Here is a 19,592-nt window from a genome sequence, read left to right on the forward strand (position 1 = left end):
CAGCAGAAACTAACACAACATTCTAAAGGAATTATACTCCAATAAAAAAAATAATCTATGTAGTCAGTCTCATGGTTGGTTGGATTGGGAATAACCATCATTTTCTGCTTCCACACAGTTCTTACAACTCATGATAGTATAAACCTTACTTCATCCTCTACCTCAAAATCTTAGATATCTGTATGACTTAATGTTAGGCTACTCTGTAGCTAGCAAGTAGATGATTGGTGATTGTATTAGGTCAGTGAATTATCATTTCTTTTTTATTATGTGAATTTGAGAACACTTGAATTATTAATATATGTGAGACAAAATGCTAGGTGCTTTCATATCCACACTTAATCCTAACAATGACCCTCTAAAGTAGGTGAAATTATCCCCATTTTAAAGATGATAAAAGTTAGATTCAAGAAAGTTGAGTCACTACTTGCCAAGATAATAACTCCTGATTCAATTTCATTGAAATGTAGTTTTTTACCTATAGTAACTTTTTTTAATTTACTAGTGCTTATTGATTTTTTTCCAATAGTGTTTATTGATTGTCATTGCAGAAAAGCTAATTATACATGCTGGCACATACCATGTAAAGAAGGAATGCAGTAAATATATGTGTTTACTAGAACTGATTTTATTGTTTTTACACCAGTGGTAATAGAGATATAAATTATACTAATAATTCCATTCTAAAAATTGTAAAAATTATAAGATTACAAACAATATTGTTTATACTTAAGTTACATGGTGGTTGCCTGAAAGTAATAATTGACTCTTTCTTTTTTTTTTTCTTCCACAAACATTAGAAATCAGCAAGTGAGGGAAGCAGTAAGAAGTCAGGCTCTGGGAATTCTGGGAAAGGTGGAAACCAGCTTCGCTGTCCTAAATGTGGCGACTTGTGCACACACGTAGAGACCTTTGTGTGTAAGTATTCTTCTATTGTTCTTCTTTTTCCCTGCCTTTTCTGTAAGTCTTTACTTGCATTATATACATTGTATAAACATATACATTATAAATACATACATTATATAAACTAGAATTATTTTCTTCCTGAACTTACGTTAGTCTTTTACGTTCACCAGATACTAAAAATCTCCTGGACTAGTAATGCTTTGCACTGTGGTATAAGGTAATTTAAGAAAACTCTTTGCTTCTTTGTTTTTTTTCTCTCTTTTTTTTTTTTTTGCCGTACATGGGCCTCTCACTGTTGTGGCCTCTCCCGCTCTGGGCATGCAGGCTCAGCGGCCATGGCTCACGGGCCCAGCCGCTCTGCGGCATGTGGGATCCTCCTGGACCGGGGCACGAACCCGTGTCCCCTGCATCGGCAGGCAGACTGTCAACCACTGCGCCACCAGGGAAGCCCTCTTTGCTTCTTTATTTTGCTTACATGTGTTTATTTTAAATTTGGATTTTGTGGGTTTTCATGTATGTAACCATTAAGCTGTAGAAGAAGCAAGGCTTATTTATTCTGTATTTGTTCTTCAAATACCTATTAAGCATCTCATATAGCTGGAGATTGTCAGTTATTCAAATATTAAGGTATTTTCCCTCTCTGAGTACTTACCAGAGGTGCTAAGTCCTCAGTTCTAGGAAGTGTCTGATAATTATTAGTGATTCAGACACTAAGAGAAGGAAGACATCAATAGTCCTATTTTTGCTGTTAGTGTCAGTAACTATTTCTGAAATGCAGAGATGCTACTGCTGATATTTTATTTAATGAATCAGATAAATCATTTCCTACATGATTAGAGTTGATGGTAATGACTCAAGAGTAAATTACTTTGCACTACCGTGGTACCTGCTATACTATCCAGTTGTGAAAAGATTGACGGTCAGGCTTGGCAGAAGTTTCAGTTTCTGATGATTAACTAGAGAGGATTCTCTATATTCTAACTCAAATATTGAGACTTCAGTTACATTTTCACATCTATCATTAATATTAATTGGCCACTATATGAAAATGTATTACATGTAGCATATCTTTACAATTTTGGAAAGACCTTTAAAGTGGTACCATTCTATATGAGGTTCTCTTTGTGGCTTTGCCCAGTAAGAGATCAAAGAGAAGAATCAGTATGAATGAAAATTAATTTGGATTGCAACATAAAATGATAGTGGTAGAATTGGATGATACAACTTCTAAATAACATTTACTTTTAACACATTGGTGTCATATAGTAAAATTCCAAAATGTCTGAGGATGCTCAATTCATACTGGCAGTGTCATATTACATGTTTTAATCAAGAAAATTTCCATTTTTTTCCCCAAAGAAAGATTTCAACCTTTATAGACCTATAATTCTACTCTAAAAATAATTTCCTAGAATAGAAAAGGAAAGAAACTAACATTTAATAAATGTCAGTATATATAATTTTATTCTCACAATCTTATTTTTGTCAAAACAGGGAATATCCTCATTTTTATAAATGAAGTAGCTAAAATTAAGTTTAAGTAATTCATCCAAGGTTATAGAGCAGTGAAGATATCTTATTCAGAAATTCCTTTCCTATTCAGAAGTTCATGTCCTTTGTACCAACTGGAATTCTTTAGGGATAAACTAGCTCCTCTTGAGATTAAATTTTTCTTTTTATACAGTGTTTTCATAACTTTCCAGGTTGTATTAATCACTGAAGGTGATTGTTAACATACAGATTCCCACCTTCCCTAGAGATTATCTAGATAAAAAACACTATACTTTAGTGTTATCTAATCAACTCAAGGCTGTTTCCTTTGGGAATTATAATTAGGGAGGGAGATGTGGGAGTAGAGAATGTGGAAGAAAAGAGTAAAACAAGAGTACATTCTTACAAAGCATCTGTTGAGTCAGACACTGCTAGGCCCAGGAAATACACAGATGAGCATGACACTGTCCCTTTCCTCTGGAGCTGTACTGCATAGAAGAAAGAAGCCTCAGCAGTGAGGCCCTCTTCCTTGGTTTTGCTGGCCCATAATAAAAGTCTCTCCAGAATGCATCCCTTTTGAATGCTGAGGATCTTCTGTGTCTACTCACTGAAAATTGGATCATCCTGGTTCTAAAGAATGTTGTTTGAACGTGGGTTATTCATTTTGTTTGAATCTGCATTTATTAGTTATTAGTTCATAAACATATTTTTATGTGCTTTTTGTTTGTTTTTGTTTTTATTCTTTTATGTGCTTTTTAGTCACTTGTAATTCTTCTGTGAATGGCCTGTTTAAGTAATTGTCTACTTTTTTTGTCATTTTAAATTATTTTTAATTACCCGAGGAATACATATGTATATCTCCCTTTGTAAAAAAAAAAGTAGAGCATTATAGATAATGCTAAAGATACATTTCTGTAATATGTCTTCATTGAACACATAACTTTTAAAAAGCATAAATGGTTTCATATTGTTCATGTTTTTGCAAATTGTTTTTTTTCCCAACTCAGCAGTGTTTTGAGAGCTTTGTGTGTTAATACATACAAGTTCTTTCTTTTAAATTTTAATTTTTTATTGAGCTATTATTATTCACATACCATACAATTCGCCCTTTTAAAGTATACATTTCAGGAATTTTTAGTATATCCATGAAGTTGTACAGTCATCACCAGTATCTAATTCCTGAATATTTATATCACCCCCAAAAGAAACCCCATAACCCTTAGCAGTCACTTTCCACCCCTTCCCCTCCCAGCCTTGGCAACCATTAACCTACTTGTGGTCTCTATGGATATGTCTATTCTGGATATTTCATGTAAATAGAATTATACGTTATGTGACTTTTTATATCTGGCTTTTTTTACTTAGCATGTTTTCATGGTTGATCAGTGTTGTATTATGTATCAGTACTTCATTGCATTTTATGGCTGAATAGTATTTCCATTGTTTATCCATTCATCAGTTGATGGACATTTGAGAGTTGTTTCTACTTGTTGGACATTATGAACGAATAATGCTACTGTGAACATTTGTTTACAAGTTTTTGTGTGTACTTATGTTTTTGCTTCTCTTGGGTATATGCTTAGGAATGGAATTGCTGGGTGAAATGTTAACTTTGTTTAGCTTTTTAAGGAACTGCTACAGAGGTAGTAGTTTTACAACCATTTTACAACCCCACTAACAATGTGTAAGGGTTCTAATTTCTCTACATCCTCTTCAACATTTATGTCTTTTTTTATTATAGCCATCATAGGGATGGGAAGTGGTATCTCATCATGGTTGTGATCTGCATTTCCCTAATGACTAAAGATGTTAAGCATTTTTTCATGTGCTTATTTACCATTTGTATATCTTCTTTGGAGAAAAGACTAAATTTTTTGTCCATTATTAAGTTGGGTTATCTTTTTATTGTTGAGCTATAAGAGGTCTTTATGTATTTTGAATACTAGACCCTTATCTAGATACATGATGTGCAAATATTTTTTCTCATTCTATGGGTAGTCCTTTCCTTTTAAATGCTGTATAGCAGGAGTCAGCAAACTTTTACTATAAAGACCAAATATTAAGTATTTTAGACTTTATGGGCCATATGGTCTCTGTTGTGACTTTTCTCCTTTGCTGTTATAGTGCAGAAGCAACCATAGACAATGTAAAACAGTGAGGATGGCTATGTTCCAATAAAATTTTGTATATGGACACTGAAATTTGAATTTCATATAACTTTCATTGTCATTTTTTTAATGTAGAAACTGTTCTTAGCTCATTGATCTTGCTGTACATATTTCATCTCACAAGTATATTTGTAGTGATTTTTATGTTTTCTTATAGTGGTATTACTCTTGCTTGACTGACTGTAGAAATAAAATGCCATTTTTATAGATACCATTATGAATGTATAGAAAATCATCAGAAATTGAAATAATATCTAAGATTCTTGATTATAATGATATATATTATTTAGTTTTTTCTTGCCCATTTAAAAAATAACTTGTCAAACATGAATAGCATCCCTACTTTTATTTAAGGTAGAGCTTTTAGTTGTTTTTTTTGTTGTTTGTTTCTGTTTTTTGGTCTTTATTTCTTTTTTATTTTAAGAGAAAATTGAGATATAATTTCTTTACAGAAAAGGAAAGAAAGTGCATGGATTCTAAATGTACAGTTTGATGGGTTTACATATCAAATATTCCCACACCCCAGAAGGCTCCCTCTTGTTCTTTCCTAGTCACTAACCTTTCTTTCCCCAAGGCAACTACTATCTTGACCTCCATCACTAGAGATTGGTTTTGCCTGTTCTTATACTTCATTTAAACAGAGTCATAGTGCATGTTTTGCTTTTGGGTAGAGCCTTTAGTTTTTATTTTTATGTATATAATACTTTCTGAAGGCTTACTGTAATTACATTTCTCATAGGTTAAGAATAAACTTTCCTGCAGTGGTTTGGAGATTTTATGTTTGACCCTGAAACTTTTTCAAAATCATGAAGAACTTTCATTTAAGCAAATATCCTGAAAAAGGTTTTACTAAGGTAGTCTTTCTTCTGTCGTGGGTATATTATACAAGCATGTTTACTGGAATCAGTATTCTGTTTATAAAGGAATATAGGATACCTCTAGTAATCATTTAAAGGAAGGAGGTTTATTTATCCCCTGATAATTTAACAAAATCAGATTTTGCCCCTTGTTTTTAGGAGTAAAAAATATGCGTTACAATGCTTGTTTATTTGTTTGTTTTTCTGAAATAGTATTTTGATAAATAAAATCGAATCCTTGAACTTGGGTATATGTTGAACATGTTTCAGTGTAAAACTGTATTGCAAGTATTCAGGTAGAATTTAAGCAACCCTTCAAACAGTAAGCAGAGAGGAATGTTATTTGTCAGTGTTTCTCTTTCCCTTTCACCTAGTATCTTCAGAGAAATATTTTGTTCTTGTGTTCTCAGGCCAGATTTTTCTGTCACACAGCCTGAACTAGATTAGCGGCTTCTCTGCCCTTTAATCCTTCCCCTGTTTACTGGTGCCTTATCCTAAAACTAAAGCCACTGTCTTTCCCACTGATGGGAGATGGTGATAACGTGTTTGGGCTTGTGTTAATCAGAGGTACTTGGTATAGCTTGATCTTTTTTTTAGGGAAGCACTTACTAGGTGATTGATAAATGGAATACACAAATGACCCCTAATCTAGTTTAAAATTTGTGGCTAGAATTTATCCAGAATGTATTTTTGTTTGGCCTTGTGTTTAAGAACAGACACGTAAGAATTAAATTGGCTGAATTAATAGTTGAATTTATTTTTTAAATGCGGAATTGTCTATTTTTTTAAAATTTAGATTATTTTGTGAAGATTGAGGTGTGCTTGCCAGTGCAGTTTTTCTTGTAATGTATGGATAGGTAGTTATAATATTCCCAAAGGACAGAGATTCCCATGGTTTTAAAAATTCTTTTTACCTGTCTAGTTAGGTTACACAAAGGTAACATAAAAATGTATACCTAGACCTACCAACATGTAACTAATTCCTGTGTACCTTTTGCTCTGTATCTGTTAATAGTCTGTATGGGATTCTCTACCATGCGAGCGGGGGCTACTCTTCGTTGCGGTGTGCAGGCTTCTCATCGTGGTGGCTTCTCTTGTTGTGGAGCATGGGCTGTAGGTGCGCGGCCTTCAGTAGTTGTGGTGTGTGGGCTCAGTAGTTGTGGCTTGCGGGCTCTAGAGTGCAGGCTCAGTAGTTGTGGCACACAGGCTTAATTGCCCGCGGCATGTGGAATCTTCCCGGACCAGGGATCGAGCATGTGTTTCCTACATTGGCAGGTGGATTCTTAACCGCTACACCACCAGGGAAGTCCCTGACTCCCCGCTTTGACTGCCGAGGGCCCGGGTGCAATCCTTGGTTGGGGAACTAAGATCCTGCAAGCAGTGTGGTGTGGCCAAAAAAAAAATTTAGCGAATGGAGAAGTCGAAATAATTTCAACTGATCTTTTCTCTAGATGCAGTCTATCACAAAATGAAAGAACCTAGTTAAAGTGAACAAAGTGTAGTTTACTGAACTCATCTTTATCATCTATTTTAGGTATAAACTAGGCTGTTTGTTGTGGCTAGTGGAGTGAACTACAAGCATTTTTGTCAAGTACGTAGGTTTCAATTTCAATGAGTCTTTAAGGTTAAACACTATTTGAATTATTTTTCTCTGTCCTTTTACAGCATCCACCCGCTTTGTGAAGTGTGAAAAATGTCATCATTTTTTTGTTGTGCTATCAGAAGCAGACTCAAAGAAAAGCATAATTAAAGAACCTGAATCAGCAGCAGAAGCTGTAAAATTGGCATTCCAACAGAAACCGCCTCCTCCCCCCAAAAAGGTATAGGTCTTAGTTCAGTCTTATAAGCACTTTATCTTGAAAACATTTCATTGCTCCCCTCCCTCCAGTTTATATTAAATCTTAATACTAGTATCTAAACAAGTGTTATAAGTTCTTAATATGGACTATACCTGGCTAAGTTGTTTCTGATATTTGATACTTGAAATTCAGGTATGGAATCCATTGCTGTTTTCCCATGTCATGATTACTGTATTCGTAGCAATGAAATATAGTTGATGATTATTAAAGTAGTGTTAATACTGAGTTAATCTAAAATGATATCCTTAAAATAGAGCAGCTGGGGATTTATTTTTGTTAGTTTGGGCCCCTAAATAACACCAGACTGCAATTTTTCCCCCTTAAGTTAATCTACTTTATGGTAAAACAGCCTCGGGCTAACAGTGGAAGCAAGTAATTTTTTCCTGACCAATGTGCCAGGGCTCTCCTGTATAGCACTGTGACTTTTGTGGTGTGGGCTCTTCCTAGGAGTCTCAGATGGATTGTGATTTGGCCATGTGAAACACAGCAGAGTGTACCACCAGCTTCATTGGGTACTTGGCGTACACTTTCTGAGAAGGAGGAGCCCTGCTCTGGACTGTGTGCCCTCTGTTCTGGCCATATCTCAGATGTTTGCACACTTACGTCATTTGTCACCCTCTGCTTCGGTTTAGCTTTCTTCTGCTGTTTAGGTACCAGTGCATTTGTCTCTGCAAGTGTGCTATGGCAGGTTTAATAAATCATGGGTATAATTTGTGAGGAATGATGATTTTTAAAAACCGTAATAAAATACCTATGGTCAACGACTATAGAATTTGTCATGTAAAAATAAATGAAGTAATGGAAAATATAGCTGTTAAGCTTTATGTTCCCCTCTAATTTGTGTAGACTTCAGACATCTGAGTCAAAGTTCTAGAGAATAAAGTTCTAGAAAATAACTATTTTCAGGAGTTAGTGAATATTAACAGTTAATTTCTGTTTCTAAAAGCTGAAATAATTTATCCCAGGTGCTAAGCTCTTGGCAATATCCAAGTTTCATCTAGAGCTTTAGTTTCTACCAAGAATAAGGCTTTTAGATTGCCATTTCGATAAAAGCATAGCTTTAAAGTTAATATCTAAGAAGAAGCTAAATGTTTATGAGCATTAAAACACATTGATACTGGTGGTATAGTGGTCTTTGATTATATAATGCCTATTTTGAAAAGGTTAGTTTTATAATATGTTGTCTTTGTGAAGAATATTATTCATATTATTGAGAGAGGTGTAAAAAGAATTTTTAAAAATGATTTACATTCATGATGATAGCTTTAGACCCATGGTGGCAAGTGTAGGTATTCTAATTGACTTTAATATTAACTTTCAAAAATCAGGATCAGTGACATTGTTTATAGAATAGAAACTGGCATAGCACTAGAAGAGTACAGGGATACTTTGTTAAGCTAGAGAACAAAAGAATTGTGTTTTGTTCCTTTTAAGTTTGGGGCCTCTGAATCATTGCTACATAATGTGTCATGCCCCTTGCAATTTGTTTTGTTTTGTTTTTAAACCTAAAGGGAGCAAACATTCATTCGTTTGTTTGTTTATTTATTTATTTATGGCTGTGTTGGGTCTTCGTTGCTGCGCGTGGTGGGCTTTCTCTAGTTGTGGCGAGCGGGGGCTACTCTTCACTGCGGTGCAGGGGCTTCTCATTTGTGGTGGCTTCTCTTGTTGCGGAGCATGAGCTCTAGGTGCACTGGCTTCAGTAGTTGCAGTGCGCGGGCTCAGTAGTTGCGGAACGCAGGCTCTAGGGTGCGCGGGCTTCAGTAGTTGTGGTGCACGGGCTTAGTTGCTCCGCGGCATGTGGGATCTTCCCGGACCAGGCATTGAACCCATGTCCCCTGCATTGGTAGGCAGATTCTTAACCATTGCACCACCAGGGAAGTCGTGGCATTTTGTTTTGGATGAGAATCTTTGTTCAAATTTAAAACTGTAAGTAAATGTGCTCAGTATAGGACTTTCCCGTTGGTCCAGTGGTTAAGACTCCATACTTCCACCGCAGGGGGCACAGGTTCAATCCCTGGTAGGCGAAGTTCCACGTGCTGCACGGTACAGCCAAAAAAAAAAAAAGTGTGCTCAGTATGTAACTTTAATGTGCATATTTTGTGATAGCTCATAGTAAGTTGTTCATATCTAATCATTTTTCAGATTTATAACTACCTCGACAAGTATGTTGTTGGCCAGTCATTTGCTAAGAAGGTGCTTTCAGTTGCTGTATACAATCATTATAAGAGAATATATAATAATATCCCAGCTAATGTGAGACAGCAAGCAGAAGTTGAGAAGCAGACATCATTAACTCCTAGAGGTTAGTGTTTTGATAATTGACCAAAATAGAGATTACTGTGCTTTAGAGGTAATCCTTATTTGGAACTCTTTGCTTTTGTCTTAAAATACTTTTAGTACACTACAGCATTTTTCAAAATACAGATCACTTCCCATTAGTGGTTCATGAAATCATTTCAGTACATTGCCGACAGCATTTAAAAAAGAGTTAATAAGTGTGAGTAGAAAATACCAGAGTATGTTAACAACTTAAGTGTTATTTCTTAAAACTTTTGTTTTCAGTTATATGTACACGGGTTCTGGTATACAGATTGAGACATCATTTTTGAATTGTAGACTTGACCACAACTATTTCCCCATGACTGGATCATTGCAGTGCTGTCTGTGTGACTCTTGAGTTCTTCTCTTTTGGGTTCAGGATACAGAATTTCATTTGCCTAAGTCAGAGATATATGGAGATGATAAAGCTTACAGAACATTCTGAGCACTCTTTCCTTTTAGTCCCCAGCTACAGAGTGCAAGGTTCAGGGCAAATTTGTAAGTGATTCAAAGTATAATTCCTATTAATGGTAGATTCTAACGTACCAATATACTGTGTAATGTCAACTTACTGTGGACAATATTGTATGTGATGTTAATAGAATGATTTTATTTAAAAAACTATGAATAGAGTACAGTGTAAATATTTTAAGGGTCTTTTGTGTGTGTGTGGTTTTTTTTTTGGCCAGGGAGCTGTAATTTCTGATTTGTCCTACAGTGTATCATTTTACATTCTTTTAGTCATCATTTTACAATTTTAGGGAGTTCTGCTAAATACTTTCAGTATTAAATTACTTTTAGTAGCTACTAAATATATGACTGATTGGCTTAATGAAGACAGTTGTTCACTGGTTGAGCTTACTGCAAAATAATCATGTAGTAGGATCAGTTACTTTTTTAGAAAGTATAAATCATAGTAACTATTGAAAGACTTGGAACCTTCATTTTTATAAGGTCCAAATCGCATTGTTTAGTCATGGAGCAAAATGATTTTTTCTGATTCCCTCAGTCAACAAATTAATAGTTAAGCTCTTCTAGGTGCTGGAAAAGCAAATGGTTACATGGTATTTATAGTATGAGGGATTTAAACTCTTATTAAAGACTTAAATTATTACTACTCTTTTCTTAAAATAGATAGCAGCTTTGTATTTGACAAATGTGAATATTAGCAACTGGACAGCCATCATTAAGCATCTTTGGGGTTTTTTTAAATGTAGAAAGTAGGTAGCATATAAATTCTTTGATAATGTGAAAAGCTGAAAGGACGTTAATGAACATATTCTTTAAATATATTTGGAAGAGGGCAAGAAGTGGAATACTCCTTGTTTGTTCCGCTAAATTAAACAAATATATAATATTTTCACAATGCCATTTTCATCCTCTTTCTTAGAGTTAGAAATAAGAAGACGGGAGGATGAGTACAGATTTACAAGTAAGTGACCTCTCTTCAGGTCCTCCTCTGTAATCATTCTTCCTTTTGAGATTTACCTCAGTGAAGTTTGTCAGCAGTAGTAATGGTAGACATGTATTTGCTTGTGTATTACTAAGAAAGATATTGTATATTATCTAAGCCTGTTTGTTATACATGGTATATATAACTTTGGAACAGTTTCATAGCTAATTTGTGTAGTTTGTAGATGTTGGGTTATTTTAGATATTTGATTTTATCTTTTCTGTTGTGATATTTCTTAAAGCATAATGTAGAGAAGTAAAAAGTACTATATGCAGTTTTTCTCTAGATCTGCATATTAACAGAAGTTGCATTTTTAAAAATCTGTAGCTTGAATATTATATCCTTTTTTAAAAAAAACCATACAATTAGAGTTGGTCTGCCTGTAAGTGACAAATTTTAGGGGAGGCAGATTATCTTCCAGCTACTCTTTGCCAGAAACCACACTGTTTATTTTTTGGTGTTTATGAAACTTAGTGTAGACTTGCTAATTATACATAAGCACCAACTCACTGTTGCGAGCCCTAGACTGCCCCTATGAGCATCAGATGGTCTGATGGAGGGTGTGGAAGGACCTGATAAACCAAAGATAGTGGCCATTCTGATGTCTTGAACCCATTCTTCGGAGGTGGATATAGCTGCCATACAGAGGGAGAAGGTTCCAAAGTTATAAGAAGATTCATGTTGTCACAAAAGACAAAAAACAATAGATAAGCCAGTATGAACATTTTTCACTTAAAAGTTTGATAATTTTACATTTGCCTTTGAACCAAACAGTGTTATACATCTACTATTTGAAGTGTACTGTGTATTCAGGATGAGCTATGAGAACATAACTAGTTTACCAACTCTGGCATGAGATTTATTAAATGTAATAAAATATGCTGTCAATATATATTCATAAATTTGGGCAGGTGGCTGATGAAGCTACTATGAATTATTAAAGAAAAGTCTATAGTGAGTATTTTGATAAAATATATATGTAGTGATTTTTAAAAAATGTATGTAGTGGGGCTTCCCTGGTGGCGCAGTGGTTGAGAGTCCGCCTGCCGATGCAGGGGACATGGGTTTGTGCCCCGGTCCGGGAAGATCCCACATGCCACGGAGCGGCTAGGCCCGTGTGCCATGGCCGCTGAGCCTGCGCGTCCGGAGCCTGTGCTCCTCAACAGGAGAGGCCACAACAGTGAGAGGCCCGCATACCGCAAAAAAAAAAAAAAAAAAAAAAAATTCTTGGATGTTCCTTTGGAAATCACGTATTAGAGACCAACATATGTCTTTTTAACATGTTAAGATTGATGCTTTTTTCCTCCATCATTGGAACATAAAGTTTTTCTGAAGTTAAACACGAAATGAAATAGTTGGCTTGCATATAAGGGCTGTGTGTTATACAAATACTTAAACACAAGAAAACGGTAGTACTAATAGTAAATTCTTCCAAAGCACATATAAAACTATCTGCCAGGCACTGTTTTAAGTGTTTTACATGTATATACTCATTAATCTTCCCCAAACCTATGAGACAGAAACTATTATTTTCACTACCATTTTACGTCTAAGAAAATTGAAGCACAGAAATTTTAAGTAGTTTGCCTAGGGCCATATAGCTGATGAGCTGCACACAACTAACTATTCTAGCCTGCTTGCTCATAGTCCTTGTTATAGAGAGCTGCCTATGTAATGAGAGTTATGCAAGAACAGAGACTTAACTGAAAGAACAGGAGTTATCTCAAGTTTACCCTGGGGCATATTTTCATAAATGGAATGACAAACATCATTTGTTCTGTACTATTTAAATTATTCCTTTTTTAAAAATACTTAAATCACAGAGTAAGTTAAATACATGTGTCATATGATTTCACTGTAGTCAGTATGCTTCTTGTGATTTTGTTCAAATTACCTAAATCATCTTTTCCCCATTGGGCAGACCTACTTTTCAGCCAAGCACCTTCTTATATTGTCACAATTCCTAACTAGATTTTGCTGAAATTAAAAAAAAAAACTTTTTTTTTTTTTGTTTAGTAGGGACAACTATCTAACTGAACTAATATAGACTGCATTTTTTTTTGCCTGATGTGAATTGTACTGAGACATAGCATTGTGATTTATTCGCTGATCATTAACCGTCAAATGGAGCACAATTTAATTAAATTCAAATGTTTATTTAATGCCTATTATTTTTGATGACTAGAATAACCCTTTACCAAAGGGTGTGACCCAAAGATAGTTTGAAAGTGACAGCCAGATAGAATAGGGCTATACTAATATGTCTGCTGAACATCTGTCTGTTGGTTTGATTAAAATAATAAAGCATTGTGGGCTTCCCTGGTGGCGCAGTGGTTGAGAGTCCGCCTGCTGATGCACGGGACATGGGTTCGTGCCCCGGTCCGGGAAGATCCCACATGCCACGGAGCGGCTGGGCCCGTGAGCCATGGCTGCTGAGCCTGCACGTCTGGAGCCTGTGCTCCACAATGGGAGAGGCCACAACAGTGAGGGGCCCGCGTACCACAAAAAAAAATAAAATAAAATAATAAAGCATTGGAAAATACTGATATTCTTAGAAACAACCTAAAAATAAATCCAGAAAATATAAACAAGTATGATATGAGCACATATACCTTAAATGCTGAGAGCCAGGAGCAATATGGATAGTTAAAAATCTGGCTAATTGAAAAGAGTATTGGGATTCTTTCCTTCAGCCAAGAGAGAGTGAGAATAAGATTTTTTTTTTTAAGGGATCCAGCTGATAAACTGTTAGTTCGCCAACAATATGATTCCCATATAGTTAAGATTATGTCTCTAATAAAGGAACTGCAGTGATCCAGTTGAGATCCTGTAAAATCAGGAATTCAGATAGGGCCAAGGATAATGAATCTTACCATAGTTGGTTTCTCTGGTAGACTCACAGGATCATTTTTAAATGTGGAAGAGACTGTTTAAAGGTCATATGTCTCAGTATTTTCACTAAGGAAGCAGGCCCAGTAAAGCTAAGTGACTTGCCATGCTCCTACAATAGAACCGAGACTAGAACCCAAGTTTCCTATGTCTCAGTTCAGTGTTTTTCCCTTTCTCTACAGCCCTGCTTATTTTCATTTGTACTGAAAAAAATAATATACCTTTGTTTATCTTTCAAAGTGCCTCCAAATCAATTGTGGTTTGTTTTTTTTTTTTTTATTGGCTGTGTTGGGTCTTTGTTGCTGCACGTGGGCTTTCTATAGTTGAGGCAAGCGGGAGCTACTCTTCGTTGTGGTGCGTGGCCTCCTCATTGTGATAACTTCTCTTGTTGCAGAGCATGGGCTCTAGGCACGCAGGCTTCAGTAGTTGTGGCATGTGGGCTCAGTAGTTGTGGCTCACGGGCTCTAGAACACAAGCTCAGTAGTTTTGGCTCATGGGCTTAGTTGCTCCGTGGCATGTGGGATCTTCCCAGACCAGGGCTCGAACCCATGTCCCCTGCACTGGCAGGTGGATCCTTAACCACTGCGCCACCAGGGAAGCCCTTGTGTTTTGTTCTTAAACACAGGCATAGAAACACAAAGTGTACATATGACTTGCTCAAGATCATATAGCTATTTAGAGGCAAATAAAGGACCAAAGCTAAAGCTTTCTGACTCCTAGCACTGTTCTCCTATTATACTGCCTTCTTTTCAGTAAAAGTATATTCTTCATACAAGTTTATGTAAATAAGGAAGGTAAAAATAATCCATTTCCTTTGCTTAAGGTTCCCTGAATAATCATTGTGTATTGTACATTTGTCATTAGATAATTTGAGGCTTTCTTCTTTTATAGGTAAGGCAAAATGTCAGAATATTTAAATTTTTTCTAAATAGGTGATTGGTTTTAGATGTAGGGTTTTATTGGGCATTTTTTCAGGTAAAATCAAATGAAGCTCTAATAATTCCTTTGGCATTTTTTCAGAGTTGCTTCAGATTGCTGGAATTAGTCCACATGGTAATGCTTTAGGGGCATCAATGCAGCAACAAGTAAACCAACAAATACCTCAGGAAAAACGAGGAGGTGAAGTATTGGATTCTTCCCATGATGACATAAAACTTGAAAAGAGTAATATTTTGCTGCTTGGACCAACTGGGTCAGGTAAATAACTTACTGAAAAATCACTACTCATTTAAAAAAAATAGAATATAAATGATTCTGTAACCTGTGTCTTATGACTGGGGGATTCTCACTCTTAAGAGGAATATCTAAGGCCAATCTTATGGTAGTTATAAAGGGCTTAGAACTGAATTTGAGGTGTTGGTATTGCCCTTTAGGCCAGTCCCTAATATCTTAACAGGAATAATGAAAATAGCGTACCATTATATCTGAGTAATAGTAGAGAAAAGATGTAACACTAATTTTTCTTATTATACATTCTTCACATTTAATTTGTTTTGCATTTTTGTAGAGAAATTGTATGACAACATATTTTTAGTAAATTTTTAGTTACTGTTTCTATTTGTAGGTAAAACTCTTCTGGCACAAACCCTAGCTAAATGCCTTGATGTCCCTTTTGCTATCTGTGACTGTACGACTTTGACTCAGGCTGGATATGTAGGTGAAGATATTGAATCTGTGATTGCCAAACTGCTCCAAGATGCCAATTATAATGTAGAAAAAGCACAACAAGGTATGTTTCAGTGTAGTTTGTCCCCAGATATAGTCTGTTGGGGAAGCAGTCTAATAGCAAGAGAATATAATTTTTATTTTGAGTCAAGGAGTAAAATTCTATAATTATATAAAAGTAGCTATGTTAAACATTTTCTAGCATACTAAGGGCCACAAAGTTTGCTTTGCCTTAATGTTATAATATGGCTACTAGGGTGAAAACAGGATAAATTACTATTCCATTAGATCCTTAATACTATCATTGTTTTTCCTGTTCTGACTTTCCTCTATACTCATAATGCTGGGGTGGGGTAAGGGAGGGGACGAGGACAAGTGCAGGAGAGTGCAAGATGTATATAGAAACAAATTAGGCTATTGACTTAGGGGATGTCATAGATGCTGCATTTCTCTTTTCCCTATCTATCGTCTGTCCTTGTTTACACGAAGAGCTTGACAGCTTCCTGTCCAAATTCCTTTAAGACAAGAATATGGATGGGAAAAAATAAGCTAAAATTTTGCTAATACCAGCCCTGTATCCACCTTCTGCTTTCACACTATACCTCTATCTCAGCTTCTTAGAATAAAGAACCAGAAAACATTAGTGGGGTAGATAACTATTGTTATAGAGAATTGGTTATCATACCCAAGTGATATTCTATAGAATAAATTATAAAACGTTTGCACAAAATGATGAGTGGGAAAGCTACCAGTGTATTTTTATAGTATTAAGCCATTGTATATGTTAAGTGTTAAAGATTAAATAACCTTGCTCTCTAGCTACCTAGTCGTTTAAAGCTGAGTTATTTTGTGTATATCTTTTTCATATTATAAATAGAATCCTCCTTAAATTATAGGAATTGTCTTTCTGGATGAAGTAGATAAGATTGGCAGTGTGCCAGGCATTCATCAGTTACGGGATGTAGGTGGAGAAGGCGTTCAGCAAGTAAGCAGTTGAATATTTTGTTCAAGTCCACTAAAAGGAAGGGAATACATCAACCTCCCAAATATTGTACGTTTGGTTTCACATTCAATTAGATTCTGTTTTGTTTATTTCTCCCACTGCAAACTCCATATACCATTTAGTTCAGGTCCTAAGAGAAAGCTGTTGGCGATTTTAAATACCAAATTACCTTTGTTAGGAAATTAAAAATATTTTAAAGAAATAAATGAAATTTAATTTTTGTTGGTTTTATTACACAAAGGCCCAGTTAAACATTTCTAGAGGACTCTTGAAGAAAGTTCTGGTTCTAACTAGACATAAATGAATTATGTACATGTATCTTATTCTTTTCACTTAATTAGAAGATAAAACAGAGTTTTATGCCTTATAGAGTCATACTTAAAGTCATAATAATCTATTGGGCAACTTGACCTTTTACTGGTAACTAATTATGACATAAATTACAGGGTAAGGAAAATTGCTTTTGTTTTTTTGACCAAGACATAGACAGGTACAGTCACACTTATAAAATGTGCTGGATGATGTTTTTTATGAAGGCATCTCAATATATAGGTATTCTCAAAGTTTAACACTAGGAGTAGAATAGAATTTTAATTTGCATGAAAGACAAATCTTCAAATATTTTCAAATTTTGAATGTTCCCACCATGGTTGGATAACATCTTAGAGAGCCATAATTCTATCTTTATGTCAGAACTATGTCTTTACCATCAAAAACAACCTCTTGAGTTGACTGTTTCCTGAATGCATCAGGAGTCCTATACCTATTCCAAATAAATTTATGAATAACTAATGTGATAGTATATTAGATTTTCATGTTAGTTATAGAAATGTGGGAGTTTTCTTCAGTTATGCTCATTGACCATAACCACATATTATTTTCCCCATTGAATCCCATTACCTAAAGTATAATAAATAATACGCTTATATGATGATGCCATACATCATTTATTCTTTATTTAGGGCTTATTAAAACTACTAGAAGGCACAATAGTCAATGTTCCAGAAAAGAATTCCCGTAAGCTACGTGGAGAAACGGTACAAGTTGATACAACAAACATCCTGTTTGTTGCATCTGGTGCTTTCAATGGTTTGGACAGAATCATCAGCAGGAGAAAAAATGAAAAGGTAAGTTTTTCTGAGTGATTACTAGGAGAGAAAGCATTTGAAGTTAGAGGATGGGCCCTCAGTTTCTAATCTCATATCTGCTGGCTGCCAGTTGTGGATTTTTACGAGTTAGGTTTTCTTAGAGTATACCAGAAATATATGCCTAGTTATTTTTAAAATTTCATAGTAGTAGTTTGGAAGATTTCTAAATATTATCTGTATATGGGCATTTTTAAAGTATAACTTGATGATTTCAATTTTATATTTCATCTAAGGAGTTTTTTATTATTTGAGGTAGCTGCTGTATCAATAAAAATTCTACTCATTTCTCTTGCCCAATTCACTGGAGCCCAATAAAGAGCTTGTCTCCATTGCTCGTGCCCATAGAGTCTTCATAGATCACTGCTGACATGCACAAATGGAGGAAAGCAGTTTGGAGGTTGGGGGAAGGGTTGTGATCCCACCTAGTTTTATAGATGTTTCTTAAACATTCTTATAAGCCTTGATTTTAACTGGTACTTATTTTTTCATATCCTCAAAGTTCATGCCCAGTACCTATTTATTGATTGATTATGATAAAATGTAATGTCAGTATAGTGGCAAGAAGCCCGAAAACATGCCTGTTTTCCATGCTTTTGTGTTTTACATAATAGCCACAAATGATACCTTTTATATAATATATTCTACGTAAATGAATATATCATAGATCACCTCTTTGCTGTATTGTTTGCTTTAAGTCTCCTTGGCCTTGCATGTTTAGTAGTTTACTTTAGCTTTTAGTTTAGTAGTAGTAGCTACTAATGTAGTAGTTTAGTAGTAGTAAAAAAAAAAAAATAATAACGCTGCTAATAAATGGTTGCCTGTGTTAATTCTTTTGCATAGCCTAGATGAGAAACCTCTTGTACAGATACTAACTGAGCCAGGTAGTGCTGTTATTCCTCAATAAGGTTAGATTTTTATTTTTCATATTAGTTAATTTATGTTTTTCTTGCTTTTGAAATTCTGTATAAATTAGCCTAACAAATTAGAAAGATGAAATTATTTCTTTGTGTGTGCGCCCAAACATGCATGCGTTTGAGAGAGACAGATGGGGGAGGGTGGGGAAGAGAGAGAGAGAACTTTATATTCAAAATTCTGTAACCAAAGCCAAGGACCATGTTCTTATATTTATTTATAATTCATACTTCCAAAAAGAATTTGAAGCTAGAAACATTTAGAAAAGAACAATTAAAAGTATTATTAGTAAAGAGATCAGAAACATGTAAAAGGAAGGTTTAGGTCATTTCAACTTAGTGGAAATTAAGTCACTCTGTTTAGCTTTGAACTTCTTAATGAAAAGTAGGGAGAAATCGTGAGCTAGTTTTTATTGCCTGAAAGAGGAAGGGTATGATGTCTTCATGAGAGACAAAGATTAAAAAAGAGTTTTTCACTTAGATTTTTTTTTTTTAAATTTATTTTGGCTGTGCCGGGTCTTAGTTGCAGCATGCAGGATCTTCGTTGTGGCATGTTTGGTTGCGGCATGCAGGATCTTTAGTTGCAGCATGCGAACTCTTAGTTGTGGCATGCATGTGGGATCTAGTTCCCCAACCAGGGATTGAACCCGGGCCCCCTCCATTGGGAGCGTGGAGTCTTACCCACTGGACCACCAGGGAAGTCCCTGTCACATAGATTTTTAGGAAAAGAAGACAGAGACATAAGAGAGTCTGCAACAGTGATTTTATAGAGGATTAAACACATCCATTTGGCTACTGTTTTTACCAAACCTCATTGAAAGCCAGGAGTACAATATAAATAATATACCTCTACCTCTACCTCTTTCCTAACCATATGAAACTGCTTGCAGTCTTAAGTTTTATTCCTATTGCCTTTGCTCATG

The 19,592-nt window shown here is 35.3% G+C and overlaps 1 protein-coding gene across 2 annotated transcripts in view; it reads left to right on the forward strand.

Moving 5' to 3' along the window:
• CLPX (caseinolytic mitochondrial matrix peptidase chaperone subunit X) overlaps positions 1-19,592 on the forward strand; it is a 36,463-nt gene that overhangs the window by 8,436 nt on the left and 8,435 nt on the right. The window contains exons 3-10 of one of the 2 annotated variants that reach the window (XM_022579775.3): positions 801-918; positions 7,088-7,242; positions 9,424-9,583; positions 10,991-11,032; positions 14,963-15,139; positions 15,507-15,671; positions 16,504-16,592; positions 17,573-17,737. In XM_022579775.3, the coding sequence (XP_022435483.1) occupies positions 801-918; positions 7,088-7,242; positions 9,424-9,583; positions 10,991-11,032; positions 14,963-15,139; positions 15,507-15,671; positions 16,504-16,592; positions 17,573-17,737 (1,071 nt within the window). The remainder of the gene's footprint in view (positions 1-800; positions 919-7,087; positions 7,243-9,423; positions 9,584-10,990; positions 11,033-14,962; positions 15,140-15,506; positions 15,672-16,503; positions 16,593-17,572; positions 17,738-19,592) is intronic. The other variant, XM_022579776.3, reaches the window with a different exon arrangement.

Source organism: Delphinapterus leucas, chromosome 2 (genome assembly GCF_059928025.1).
Source record: "Delphinapterus leucas isolate spDelLeu-1000000601 "Yukka" chromosome 2, BTC_Dleu_Yukka2, whole genome shotgun sequence".
In the NCBI taxonomy this organism is placed as follows: Eukaryota; Metazoa; Chordata; class Mammalia; order Artiodactyla; family Monodontidae; genus Delphinapterus; species Delphinapterus leucas.